This window comes from Myotis lucifugus, unplaced genomic scaffold (assembly GCF_000147115.1).
Source record: "Myotis lucifugus unplaced genomic scaffold, Myoluc2.0 scaffold_15, whole genome shotgun sequence".
Taxonomy (NCBI): domain Eukaryota; kingdom Metazoa; phylum Chordata; class Mammalia; order Chiroptera; family Vespertilionidae; genus Myotis; species Myotis lucifugus.
Window position 1 is genome coordinate 14925904 of NW_005871063.1, and position 15050 is coordinate 14940953.

The window sequence follows — 15050 nt, forward strand, 5'->3', positions numbered from 1 at the left end:
CACATAACTCATTACCACTTAGTCTAGTTATAACAGAAATCAGTCTGACCTGGGCGACCATGAATTCTCTTACGAAGTTCATTACCGGACAGGCATTCCATTACTAAAGTCTGATGAACAACTTTTTGAAACTCTAGAGCACAACCAAGTAAGATGGATATTGTTATTACAGATTCTTTTTCTTTTAAATTACAATTTTAGTCTTCTTCCAAACTTCAGTGTTATTTATTTCTTGGGCATCTACTTGCATCAGGCTCCAGGCATGGTACCATGTGGGATCGAAAGGTACAAACACTTGTTCTCAAGGAACTTGCACTTGAGTGGGAGATGGACCGAAGGACTCCAGTGGGTCTAAGAAGAGACAGAGAGGCTCTGTGATAGGGAGGGGGAGGGACATGTAAGTAAAGGTGGAAAGTCAGACCCAGAGCTCAGCCAGAGGTCCGGGGTAGAACAGTTAGTTTGGGGGTCATTGTTGGTATCTTTTTTTAAAAATATATTTTATTGATTTTTTTTACAGAGAGGAATGGAGAGAGAGAGAGAGTTAGAAACATCATCAGCTGCCTCCTACACACCCCCTACTGGGGATGTGCCCGCAACCAAGGTACATGCCCTTGACCGGAATCGAACCTGGGACCCTTCAGTCCGCAGGCCAACGCTCTATCCACTGAGCCAAACCAGTTAGGGCCATTGTTGGTATCTTGATAATTGATTAGGCAAATGATGAGAGATACAGAACATAAGCAGCCAAGAGTAGAGCTTCAGAAAAGACTGCATTTGGTGAACAAGAGGAGACAAAGGAGGCAGAGAGAGTGGTCAGAGAAATAGTAGGAAAAGGAGACTGCAGTATCACAGAAACCACGGGATAAGTTTTTCCCCCAAAGAAGAGTCAGATGTCATGGAAACAATCTTAAGTGTCCACTGAAGGATGAATGTATGAAGAAAATTGTGTGTGTGCGTGCATGTGTGTCTAATGGAATATTATTCAGCCATAAAAAGGAAATCTTACCTTTGTGACAACATGGGTGGACCTCGAGGGTACTATGCTAAGTGAAATAAGTCAAACAGAGAAAACCAAGTACTAAATGATCTTTCATACATGGAATCTAACAAAGCTGAACTCATAGAAATGGAGTAGAATGGTGGTTGCCAGGGGCTGAGGGAGGGGGAATTGGGAAGATGCTGGTCAAGTACGAGATGAATAATTCTGAGCATCCTAGTGTACTGCATGGTGACTGTAATTAAAACGCTGTATTATATACTTGAAAATTGTTAAGAGACTAGATCTTAAATATCATCATCACACACACAAAAGGTAATTACATGGGGGATGGTGGTGTTTGCTAAATTTATTGTGGTAACCATTTCACAACATAGACGTGTATCAAATCATACACCTTAAACTTACATAATGTTATATGTCAATATCTCAATAAAGCTGGGGAGGGGGGAAGAAGAGTATGAGGTATTACAAGCTTACCAATAGAGGTGAAGAGAATGAGAAGAGGCCATTCTACTCAGTGACTTTCTGAGGCTTCACTGTCAGAGAATGGGCAGAAGCACCTGATGTGCAGAGAGCTGCAAAGTTCGGTAATAAACTGAAAGGGGCTGGGGGGAGGGGTGGAAGCCTGAGGGTTAGGGAGCTGGAGGGAAGTTTGTTTTATTTTTTCACCGCTAGGAAAAAAGACCCCACAACTGTGGAATGATTAATAGGCAAGCGCCAAAGGGAGAGTGAGAAAGGATAGAGAATAAAGTTTATTAAAGCTGAAGCCCAGCATGCAATGTTTTCTGCCCACATTGAGATATCTGGTCATCATGTAGAAGGTATATTAAATGCAGTTGCTTACAGTTATCATTTTTCTTTTGAAAAAAATGTTAATGTGAATATTGAAGGTCATTCACTCATTTAAAAAATACTTATTGAATGCCTATTCCATATATTGCATGCTAGGTCCTAGGAATCTAGCAATAAAATGAATAGGTATGTCAGAGGGAGAGGTCTGTTGGGGGGCTGGGTGAAACAGGTGAAGGGATTAAGACGTACAAATTGGTGCCCGGGCCATTGTGGCTCAGTTGGCTGAGTGTTACTCTGCACATCAAAAGGTGGTGGTTTCTATGCCTAGTCAGGCACATACCCAGGTTGCAGGTTCCATCCCCAGTCAGGGTACGTCCAGGAAGCAACTGATCGATGTTTTTCTCTCACATCGATGTTTCTCTCTCTCCCCTTTCACTCTCTAAAATCAATAAAGAATATAGTCTCAGGTGAAGATTCAACAAAGAAGGAGTACAAATTAGTAGTTACGGAAGAGTCACGGAGATATAAATTACAGCATTGGGAATACAGTCACTGTCGTGGTAACTGTGTGTGGGGCTAGGTGGGTACTTGAGACATCGGGGGACCACTCTGTAAAGTACACGGTTTTCTTATCACTACGCTATGCCTCTGAAACTAATACAGAATAATACTGAATGTCAACTGTAATGGAAAAGTAAATACAATAGAACAGGTGTGGCTTCTCTCTCATGGTACTTACGGTCTACCAATTTAGCTGTTATTTAAAATTCTTTGCCTTTAGGTTCAGTTGCAGACTCTGCTTCAAAGCAAGTATGTGGAGTACTTCATTGAGCAAGTCTTAAGCTGGCAAAATAAACTGAACACAGCAGACTCCGTCATCTTTATGTGGATGGCGGTCCAACGGACTTGGTCTCACCTGGAAAGCATCTTCGCGTGCTCAGAAGATATTCGAATCCAGCTTGTGGAAGATGCTAGAAGGTTCGATGGAGTAGACGCCGAGTTTAAGGTTCGTGGAAGACAGACTTCTTTCTATCCTAGCAGCATTTCCCAAACCATATGAAAATCTTGTAAAGAAACATGATTGGGGTATTGTAGTTGTAAAAATATATGTTTGCATTTCAGGGAAGGGGGGGTCAGGGAAATTTTTTTTTTCTGGGAAGCGTCAGACAGTACATACTATAGGCTTTGCTGTTTGCTGTGGTCTCTGCCACACACACTCAGTGTTGCCATTGGAGCTTTGAACAAAAGCATAGGCACCGACATGTGAATATAATTATGTGCTAAAAATATGCTGCTTTTGATTTTTTTCAAACCAGTTAAAAATGTAAAAAGCATTCTTAACTTTGGCCATACAAAAACAGGCAGCAGGCCAGATGTTGTCTGTAGGCCATGGATTGCCTACCCCTGCAGGAAGGCATGTGAATAGATTCATCTCCATTAAGTAAAGGACTGCAGAGGAGAAGCCAGTAACAAAGTAATTTTACCAGCTATTTGTTTGTTTCATAAGAGCCACAGAGACACACAGAGGTGCACACATGGTAATGATGAATAATTTGAGAAACTTTCAGCAAAGAATAATGGCCATTAAATACATTATTTTTCCTAAGGTAGAACACCCAGAGAATTTCTATTTTGTTTAACTTTTAAAGAGGAAAGAATAGATTGTTTCATATTCATCTCATTTTCATACCTGAATGTATTTGTAAAATTATGGGTTCTCTTTCTTTTCTTTATTCTTTTTGTTTGGTATAGAAAAGAGAACTTCTGTGTGGACCTAGAATGGTGGTAATGTCCATTGAATTTATTTAGACAAAAACTGTGATTATACTTTGGTTTTGATATTTACCTAAAAGTTTAAAAGCAAAAGTGAGTAGTCATGGTGTTAGAAGTTTCTGTAACCTTGCTTTCTCATTGTTTGTTTAATTTTAATTTTTGAATGCTCTTCATTCCCAAAATGGATGAAAAATTTAGAAAAGTAATTTCTAATACCAATGGCTCCATATTGTGCTTTCACACAGGAGTTAATGTTCAAGACAGCTAAAATAAAAAATGTTTTAGAAGCAACATGCAGACCTAATCTCTTTGAAAAACTCAAAGATTTACAGTACAGGTAAGAATAAAATTATGTGATCAATTTGTTATACTTTTATGAGATTTCTTTCAAGTACCTAGCAATATTTAACATTGTGTTATTTTAGGTATAATCTCTACTAAATTATTTTATAATTTTGCTTATAGTTGCCTAGTTGCCTTGTTTATATTAGGTGGTACATATGTTTTTTGAGTTAATGTAAATAAACCCAAGTATACTATTTCTGTTTTCCAAAAGGACTATCATACTAGTAAAATTAGAATATCTTATTATTAAGAGAATCGACATGATTGATTGGTCAATTCTTTTATTGAGCTCTTCTGCAAATATTTATTAAGCATCTACTAAATGCCAGGAACTGGGATTGTACTCAGTTATTTCAAGTCCTTTATTTTGCATATAGTTTAATTATACTAGAAATTATCCTTAGAGAACATGTTAGTAATTTTGAAGTCCTGTCCTAAGGGCCATTTGTAATTTTCACATGTAATTCTACAATAACTAGTAGTCATAAGAATATTCTGGCAGGTCAGCTACTAAAAATATTTGTGCAGAATTGTGATCACTTTATTTTTTTTGCAAAGTAGAGGAGCACTCTACGTAAAAAATATATATCACATCTGCAAAAATCTGGAATTTTTTCAGAGATCAAGCTGGCCATCATTTTAAAAGGGTGGGTTTCTGAGAAGTTCATTATTTGTATTTAGTCAGTAACCTTTGGGGCATTTTTTGGGTTCTGAGTCATCTCTGCTCTGCTAAGAACAATAAAGTGGAAATAACTGTGGATCGAATGACTTCTCTGAACATCAGAGAGAGGTGAAGCCACGTGTGTTTGGTAGACATTCAGTGGGAAGGGAGGACTTTAAACCAATTACATCTGAACTAGTGCGCCTTGTGTGCGGGCCACGTGGTGCCAAATCTAGTCTCCTCCCTGCCAGTGACGAGTGTCATTCAGGAAAGTGATGAGTGACATCAACCTAAGTGTGATCTAAGTTAAACCTCAACAGATGATGGGCATGCGCACGCTCGTGTGTGTGTGTGTGTGTGTGTGTGTGTGTGTGTGTGTCCTCCTCCTCCTTGGCATGGCTTGTACATTAGTTAAAAGCAGGATGCTGGAGTCAAAGAGAAGGCGGTAGGCTGCCTGCAAACAGTGACTTTATTATGAGGGACAGATGCGAGAAGGTGGGTTTTGTTCTGTTGATGTTTTAACCCTACCAGACTGCTGTACCGATTTTTCGGTAATTTCCACACAAAGGTGGAATATTGGCGCTAGATGAAAGGTACATGAAAGGTAGACCTATTTTCTACAATGTCTCCAAGTTCCATCTTATTCTAACCACTTGTTTGCATGTAACTAACATTTTTCTATATCATGTTGGTTTTTTCTCTTTAATGCTCAGGAGCCCAGGTATAGGGGACAGTTAGGTTCAGGGCCTCAGGTCTGGTAGGATTAATAACTGAACGGGCAAAATAAACTTACAAATGCATTTTATTCCTATAGGCTTTCTCTTTGTGAAAAAGCTCTCGCTGAGTACCTGGAAACCAAGCGCATGGCTTTTCCACGCTTCTATTTCATCTCTTCCGCAGACTTACTCGACATTCTTTCAAAGGGAGCTCAGCCTAAACAGGTAGCATCTTTTTTTTTTTTAAAGTCTCATGCTGTATTGTATTATGTTCATTAAGGAATGTCACAGTTTCTCTGTCATTGTCAGATACCACCTCCCATGTCACATGTGCTAGGAGCTAGAAAATCTGCAGTAAAAATTCTCAGTGCAGCAGCAGAGAGGGGCCAGAGTTGGCGCTAAAGGAACTAGGGGAGGTGCCTAGTCCTCAGTAAAGGGAAAGGATATCAGAGGTACAAGGCTGAGGGCTTTGTAAGAAGTTAATGACTTATATACAAGGGAATACTCCTCAGACATAAGAAGAGATGAAGTACTGCCATTGTGACAACATGGACGGACCTTGAGAATATTATGCTAAGGGAAATAAGTCAGTCAGAAAAAGCCAGTCCTATCTGTGATATAAAACTGAAACTCAGACACAGACAACAGTATGGTGGTTATCAGAGGGAATAGTGAATGCTTTGGGGCCACTCTGCCAAGTAGCCTGGCCTCGCTACCCTCTTTTAACTTCCTTTTCAATGTCAGAATCAGTTTCGGACCACCAGACACAACGTTTCCGCCTCTGCCTTTTGTGCCAACATTCCTGAATGTGCTCCCGGTAGTGTGACCGAGATAACATGGCAACTGTCGCTTGTGGACTAACAATGCGGTGTCCCCACAAACGATGCCCTTTGTGGACAGATAACTCATGCTGACATCTTATGAATGACTTGAATTCTTGAGACTCCCCCTCCTCCACCCGCCACACTCAATTTAAGAGTGTTGGCCAAAGTGAGGGTTTCTGCAGTTAATTGTGGAATTTAATCAGCCTGAACTTATCAGCTAGGGAGGTCTGATGCCACTACAACTTCTAGTCTTGTAAATAGAAATCCCAAAGTGAAGATACTTAGTTGGAATGCCAGCGTGATGAAAGAGTGTCTAGAATGCCTTTGGTGATTACTCGCTGCTGGTAAGCTAGGTTAAGGTCAAGTTTTAAAGATTTTCTCCTCCCAGAAATTCACCCTAACCTCCCAAAGGCATGGATTATCTAAAGGACAGTGGGTATGGGCACTGCTTAACCTCAGTGGTCAGAAATCTCTGGTTGATGCTATGGAAATACAGACTTAAATAGTTAGGTACAGCTGGTTTGAAGTTGCACATGATTCAGTAGTTTTAAAAATATTTTTATTGATTTTTTAGAGAGAGGAAGGGAGAGGGAAAGAGAGGAAATCATCAATGTGAGAGAAGAACATCAATCTGCTGCCTCCTGAATGCCCCCTACCCAGGATCGAGCCGCAACCCGGGCATGTGCCCTAATTGGGAATGGAACCGGCAACCTTTTGGTGCAGGACACCCAATCAACTGAGTCACACTGGCCAGGGCACATATGATTCAATATTAACATTCTTTGATTTCCCCCTTTTATAAAAACATCATTTGTATTTTCAAGTGAATAGTGTAGTGGTTAAAGCGAAACAGAGTAATATTAGTTGACTCCTTTGTACCCTCCAGGTTGTCATCAAGTGCCTTAAAATAGCTGACAATGTGTGTAGTCAAGATGTTTTTAGCCACTTATTCCTAATGACTTGAAAGATCTTTTTGTCCTGGGAGATTCTGCACATTTCTCTTCCCTGGTCTGTATTATGATTAGCGAAAACTGCTCCATGATGGAGAAATGTTAAAGAAAGACAAACTTGGGCCGAAACCGGTTTGGCTCAGTGGATAGAGCGTCGGCCTGCGGACTGAGGGGTCCCGGGTTCGATTCCGGTCAAGGGCATGTACCTGGGTTGCGGGCACATCCCCAGTGGGAGATGTGCAGGAGGCAGCTGATCGATGTTTCTCTCCCATCGATGTTTCTAACTATCTATCTCTCTCCCTTCCTCTCTGTAAAAAATCAATAAAATATATTTAAAAAAAAAAAAAAAAAGAAAGACAAACTTGTAAGGGGATGAGCTGCATTTTTCTTGTCTAATAGAGTCGCCATGAACTACATGTGTTTGGTTATTAAATAATTAAAACGTGGCGACTGAGAAACTGAATTTTTAACTTTAATAAATTTTATTTTATTTTATTTTATTTTTTTTTAAATATATTTTATTGATTTTTTACAGAGAGGAAGGGAGAGAGATAGAGAGTTAGAAACATCGATGAGAGAGAAACATCGACCAGCTGCCTCCTGCACATCTTCCACTGGGGATGTGCTCGCAACCCAGTTACATGCCCTTGACCGGAATCGAACCCGGGACCTTTCAATCCACAGGCCGACGCTCTATCCACTGAGCCAAACCGGTTTTGGCAACTTTAATAAATTTTAATTTAAAATTTGAAACATTTTTATTTTGATTTTTTTATTAAATTTATTGGTGTGACATTGGTTAATGTGATCATACAGGTTTCAGGTGTGGGTTTCTGTGTTACAAGATCTGTATATTGCACAGTGTGCCCACCACCCAAGGTCAAATCTTCTCCCATCACCATATATTAGGATCCTCTTCTTCCTCCACCCCCTTTCCTCTGGCAACCACCACACTGCTGTTTGTGTCCACGAATTTCCATTTTATATCCTGTATATGAATGAGGTCATATGGTTCTTAGCTTTTTCTGACTGACTTAGTTCACTTAGTATGATATTCTCAAGGTCCATCCATGTTATTGCAAATGACAGTATTTCATCCTCTCTTATGGCTGTGTAGTATTCCTCGTGTATGTGTACCACATCTTCTTGATCCAGTCCTCTATCACAGGGCACTTTGGTTGTAAAATTTGTAACATATTTGATTCAGCTATTGGAAAATGTCTTTGAAACTACTTGGGTGTATGAATCTACTTTGCAGTTGTCTATTTTATAAAATCTAAATACAGATCAAGTATTTCTGATGAAAAATCCCAATGGAGATGTGCTATAAATAGTAAATACACAACCGATTTCAAAAACTTACTCTGGAGAAAAGAATGTAAAATATCTCATGAATAATTTTTATATTTCATGAGGAAGTGAAAACATTTTGGGTGTACTAGTTCAAATAAAAGACTTAAAATTATTTGCACCTGTTCCTTTCTACTGGGTTTAATGTGGCTATTGGAAAGCCACTGCTGTGGAAATTGAGGCCACAGCGCATCGCTACTACAATGAGATGGAGGATAGATAGGCCCAGAAATGTTTCGTGTTTGCATCAAGAAATGTCCTTCAGTGGCACCGGCCCAAGTCTACACCAGAGGAAACCTGCCAACTTGTCTTTTGAGAAATCCCCTAAATTGCAGTGATGAGACAGATGGCGCTACACTGATGCTTTTAATAGACTGTAAATACTGGCACTTGGGAAGGTGCCTGTGAGAAATGGGCTTAATATTAGGTGATAAAGAACGCTGCTGGATCTTAAGAGGCAAACATGGAAGGCCACGCATCTCCCACAGGCACCGTATATTTCTGTCTGGTGCTTCCATGTGGTTATCTCCATGGTGGAGTGAAAGAACCCCAGCCTCCGAATGTCAGGAATCGGGGTGACGGAGCTCAACACTCACAGTGTCACAACCTGCTCCAACAGAGCGTAGTGCTCAGACAGCTGTGAGGACAAAGCCTCAAGATGCAAGTGGTTAATTGACGGCATGCGAAGACGCGTGAGTTTTAGTTGAAGTAAAATCAGTGAAACATCCCAGCTTTTGTAGAGGAAGTAGAGAGCTGGAGAGCTGTTAGCTACTGAAGGCAGAGGGAGGGGTTGCTTAGGTTGGGCTGAGGAGGGAATAGGCAGCAACCGGAAGCAGTCACAGAAGATGGTCATGGTTTGGACCATCTCACCGTCGTCTCTACTTACCTTCAACTGAGCAGCAAGGAATAGAGGCTGCTCACCTAAGTGTAGTTGGTCACAGAAATTGCCAACTGAGAGCAGCTCTTCTGGACATAATTTAGGACTATGTCCTATTTTAAATGGATGCCTTTGTGTGAAGGCTGCCTGTTACCCAAAGGACTTGGGCCTTTAGGTGTGTGACAAGAAAATAGACACTCTAAATTTTAAATAAATATGCCGTAAGTTATCCACTGGGGGTTATCTTTGATTATCCTTGCAAAATTGTTAGTATATAGTTGGCTACAGGTTGTATAACAATATATGTAATTTTTTTTCCATGTTGCAAATATATTGTCACTGTATAGAATTCTGTTGCAGCTCTTTTATTGGAATTCTCTCCAATAGCCAAGTTACACTCCAAAATCAGGATTTAAATAAACTATCACTTTAATGCTCTGAGATCCAAATATGAAATCTCATGAATGTGGCATCCTGCCAGTCCGGAGTTTTGGGCCTTGCTGTGGAATCTGAAACTCCTGGTCCCAGCTTTGCTTGGTGTCACTAGTGAGTGTAGATGCCACTTCATTTGCTGTAACCTGTACCCCGAGGGAACAGCATTTCAGCTTTTGCTGCTAACCTTTTAGAAACCTACTTAATACATCAATGACATCACTAGCTTTTTTTTTTTTTTTGATTTGAAGTGTTCAAATCCTTGCCATTTCTTTAGTGAGATCAGAAAAGGGGCCTATGAGGTGTTTGTTTTTATGAAATCGTTTTTAATTCTGTGTTAATAAATACAAAGAGCTCTCATTAGAAATGGAACAGATCTGAGGACAACAGGGCCCACATTAGCTTAAAAGCCAGTCCTGTTCTCTCAGCAGCTCTACGTGGAAGGCAAAAGCTGACAATGTCCGGCTTCCTACGCTAGGACTCCAGACCTAGAAGTTCTTTCAAAACTATTTTCTCACCAAAGCAATAATGTGTGAGGGTGTCTGATGGTTGAGGTCTCATTTATCCTGCAGCTTTTCACCTCAACGTGATTTAGGCCCATTGCACAGTAGAAGCCATTAAGCATCTGTGCTCTTCCTGGCCACTTCAGCTGTGACAGGGAATTGTCAGGTTATGGGAGATACTTCTGTATATACATGTCCTTGGGGTAACGTACAGGGATGGAGGAGAATATGATCACCTGAGCAGTGATCATCGGTGAGCGCTCTGTCTAGATTTAAAGTTATCGAGAGTCTTAAAAACTCATCTGTTTTACACTCAGAAGATTTCTTGCTCTGATTTTCTTTACTACTGAAACTGCAACTACAGCAAAGATGTTAAGGCGAAGGGCTGCAAAGATTAAATCACCCTTAAGAAGTTCCTTATAGTATTATTGGTATTGGTCTTATCATTGGTCTTGTCATGCAGGGACTTTAGGCAAGTTGCTCTTGTCCCTAGATGCTGCTATTGGGATAGTTATCAAGTGTAGTTCCACTGTATTTTAAGAAAACTCATTACAGAGATGGCCCCCATATGCTGACCAGCTTCTGGTTATCAGTACCTTTTATTTAAATTTTTTCTATTGAGATAAAATGCACATAATATAAAATTAACCATTTTGAAGTGTGTGACTCAGTGGCATTTTGTACATTCACAATGTTGTACAACCATCACCTCTACCTAGTTTTAAACTGTTTTCATCATCATAAAACCCCATACCCATTAAGCAGTCACTGAATTCCTTTCCCCTTCCAGCCCCTAACAACCATCCATCTCCTTTGTTCCTATGGATTTACCTGCTCTAGACATTCCATATAAATGGAATCATACAGTATTTGGTCTTTTATGACTGGCTTCTTTCATTTAGCATGATGTTGTCAAGGTCATGGGCCATGACATAGCTTGTATCAGCACTTCATTCCTTTTTATGGCCAAAAATTATTCCATTGTATGGATATGGCAGTTTATTTGGCCATCTACCCATAAGTGGACATTTGGGTTCCACCTTTTGGCTTTTGTAATACTGCACTTGTGTTCAAGTATTTGAGGGCCTGTTTTCAGTTATTTTGGGTAGCTACCTAGGAGTGGAATTGCTGGGTCACATGGTAATTCTGTGTGTAAGTTTTCAAGGAACCAGCCAACTGTTTTCTACTCAGCATCTTTTATTGCTACCATGTGTAGAGAGGGTCACTTCTTCCCACTCCTGATACTTCCTCTGGTCCACTCTCTGCCTTTCTCCAATAGTCTGGAACCTGCGTAGAGTTCAATAAGCTATTTATTGGGGGTTCCTTTGAGGATCCCACAACTTAGGATGTGAAAGGTTGTGGTGACAGAAGAGTTTGAACTTGTAAAAGTCACCTGGACTTGGAGGTTTAAAAATCTAACTTCCATTTACTTTTAGCAATGTCAATTTGGCAAAGTCACGTACTATTTTAGCTCCAATATCAATATCAGTAAAAATGGGGAAATCCTATTCACCTTTCTTATATAACAAGTGTGCTGTGGGGCTCCCCTTAGTATCGAAGGATGTACCCAACGTGGGGCCCAACACAAGAGGAAGATGTATCTGACTTACATTTTTGTTTCAGACATTTTAACACAGTGTTTTATAGTATAAGCTTTTTTATAGTATCAGTGTAATATGTCTGAATTTTAAAAGCTTGACCACATATTCTTAGCAGGATGATAGCTATAGGAATACTACCAAGATGGAGAAGTTGGCCAGTTCCAATCTATAAAATAGGAAACTGTGTGGTAAGCACTCACCTCCCAACCCTGCTGATGTGACCAGAGAGCCTGGCCACTTCTCTACCCAGGCCACTTCAAACTCTGGAGTTTAAAAGTGATTCTTATTTTGAAGAAAACCATTTGGAGACAACACTGCAACTTTATAGTTTTGTGACACCCTATGGCATCATCACTAGAGGGCCAGAACATATCTCCAGTAAGAAGGGCTCTTATCTTTCCTAATCACCTTGTCTTAGGTGACACGTCACCTGGCCAAACTCTTCGACAGCATCGCAGACCTGCAGTTTGCAGACGACTCGGATGTTTGTGCCCACAGAGCCATTGGCATGTTCAGCAAAGAAAAGGAATATGTCCCATTCCAAGCCTTGTGTGAATGCAGAGGCCACGTAAGATTTGCTTATGACCTTTTCTATGCTGGAGGAGGGTTTCTGGGGTAATTTTTAAGGGTTGAGTTGAACAAGAAAAAAATGAGCCCATGTCAGATCCGGGCCCGGTTGGTTTTGTGCTCAGAGCTTCCTGTTCACCTGTGTCCAGAGTGGCAGAGGGCTCCTCTGCCATGCTCCCCAGGTTCTGCTCATTCAGCTGCAGCACCCGCAGGGTCTGAGAGATGCTAGCCATTGAACTAGACAGGAGGGACTGTCACAGGTGGAATGTGTGGATCCCCGAATTGGAAGCAATGCCGCCCAGTGACAGTGCCTCCCACACAACGTATGGTTGTCACCACGGCTCAGAGAGTATAGGGGTGAGGGTGGAGCAGTGCCTCGCGGTAAAGCATGTTTTAAAGAGGCTTGTGGTTCAGGATTCTGATGTGAATATTGTCAGTGGCTGCTCATAAATTAAGTGGATTGAGTCTACCAAGCTGATGACCACGTGCACAGACAATTTAAGGTGGCATATTCTCTTCTGTCACAGCTACATACCTCAAAGATATTCTCAATGATGATCTGCAAGGCTCATTATGAGTAATGGGAGAGCTCATGGTGTTTTTAGATGATTTAGAGGAATTGCATTTTTATGGTGATGCTTGAATAGCTTGGGTTAATCCACGGAGTAGCTGAGCAGTAACCTCTATTACAGAACCATTTGGGTTGAGTCGGGGTTCCTTCAAGTGTCCCTTGCAGAAATGTGATGGCCATCTTTTTTTTTTTTTTAAACACACCACAGGTTTTCTTTATTCCTCTCTATTGCTTTTTAATATTGTACCAGAAAAATCCTGCCAAATGAAGAGGAAGCAGATGGTGGAATACTTTGATTAAATATATTTTTTGATCTCTTGGGCTCTTTAGGATATTATTACAATGATTAGAAAAAGTCACCATAAACTATCTTGACAAAAGTGTGTTGCTGTCTGCTCCATCCCCAGCAGACTGCTAGCCGACTGGCATCTGGCCCAGAAGGAGGGCGGTCCTTTGACAGATGAGGCTGTCACTAGCGGGAACCCTTGATGTTGGGAGTTTTCACAGCGTTCCAATTTATTCTGTATAAGCAACGTGAGCTAGATACTTTCCAACACACACCACATTCACCCTCTAACTGCCTTTATTTTTAAAAAAAGATGCTGTTACTTTAGGTCTTTTTTCCCCACTGCACTTTTATGATTGGTTCTTCCCAATTTATACTATTTATAATTTATTTGACTAGTGTTGATTGAATGCCTGCTATGTGGCAGAAGCTGGGTTAGCCTTTTGGAGATCCAGAAATGAATAAGACAAGGCCCCCGTTTCTTGAGGAGCTGTTAGTCTCATGGAAGAAATGAATATACACATCATCAGTGGAACAGTGGGAAGTGGTGATTGTTGTTAGAGAGGGTTGGGCAGAACCTGATGAAATACCGAAAAGGGGAGGGGTCAAGCAAGGACCTCATCAGAGCTCACTTCTCCAGTCAGACTACGTTGCCACTGTTGGTGTAATCATCTGAACATGAGCTGATAGCTCAACTTATATATGCGTTTGGTCTTCCCAAATGGACTAGAAAGTGCTTGAGAGCAGGTGGCCATATTGAGGACATGGATGCCTGAGTATCTGGGAGATGCTCAGGTGGTGACTGATTCACTGAAGGAACTGGTTGCTTGGTGACCTGAAGAGTTGAGCTTAGGGACTAAAGCAGCAATTAGATCAGATACCCTGGGCTCAGGCACGTGAACAAAGCCCAGCCCTGAAGTCAGAGGAGAAGGCTCTTGGGAGGTTGGGGCCATTTCCAGGGCGGGCTTTTTTTCTCTTTCAGTAGGGAAGGCTGTCAGCACATAAACCACACGCCACTCCTTCCCAGTTCTCCGGAGAAAGAGGTTCTGGAATGAATGCTGCTGCTATCTTCACAGAGGCAGGGGGAAGTCAGTTCCAGCATCTTTGGCACCCCATGTGGTTCTTGGGGTTTATAGTCCTTTTTTACGGATGTGGTCAGTTACTTGCAAGTAGTCTATGTATCCTTCTTGTTATGTAATATCACCCCATGGAAACATATATGGAGAACTATAACAGCATATTTGAATAGGATGGAAACTGGCTGAAATATATTTGTGGGAGCAAAATAAACATGAATTTTAAAAAAAAGATTAATTTTCACAAGTCAGCAGTTGTCCTATCTCTCATACTCTCCTGCTGTCTAATTTTTGACAAGTGTGAAGAGAACCAGTAGGGAATATAATTAAGATACTTGCTGAAAACACCTTGTCTCAATACTAAGAACTATGATAATCTTAGAGAAGAATTTTCAGTGCTTTTAAAAATTATCCAAAGATATGTTTTAAAAAAATCCATTTCTTATATCCCCAAAGCTCTAGATTATTATTCTAGCACATTACTCTATAGAGGGCTGTGATGTTTGGTTTCCCAAAACACTGTGTGTCACCAGAGGGACCTTAGTCTCCTTGTCTTTGAATCTGAAAAAAAATGAATAATCACAAACACCTCCTGTAGGGTTTGGAAGGTTATTAGCCAGCTGGGAGGTGAAATAAAACGAGTAGTGTCTCCAGGAATAGCCGGTTCGTGTAGGAAAAACACTTCAATCCGTTGTTTGTCTTCTCCTTTGAGTTACCGCTCTTGTT

General features: G+C 40.8%; 1 protein-coding gene across 1 annotated transcript in view; it reads left to right on the forward strand.

The window, feature by feature from the left end:
- DNAH11 (dynein axonemal heavy chain 11) overlaps positions 1–15050 on the forward strand; it is a gene marked incomplete at its 3' end in the record, with an annotated part of 169262 nt that overhangs the window by 42289 nt on the left and 111923 nt on the right. The window contains exons 23-27 of the mRNA XM_023750793.1: positions 23–148; positions 2574–2798; positions 3811–3902; positions 5386–5512; positions 12243–12392. Coding sequence (XP_023606561.1) covers positions 23–148; positions 2574–2798; positions 3811–3902; positions 5386–5512; positions 12243–12392 — 720 coding nt within the window. The remainder of the gene's footprint in view (positions 1–22; positions 149–2573; positions 2799–3810; positions 3903–5385; positions 5513–12242; positions 12393–15050) is intronic.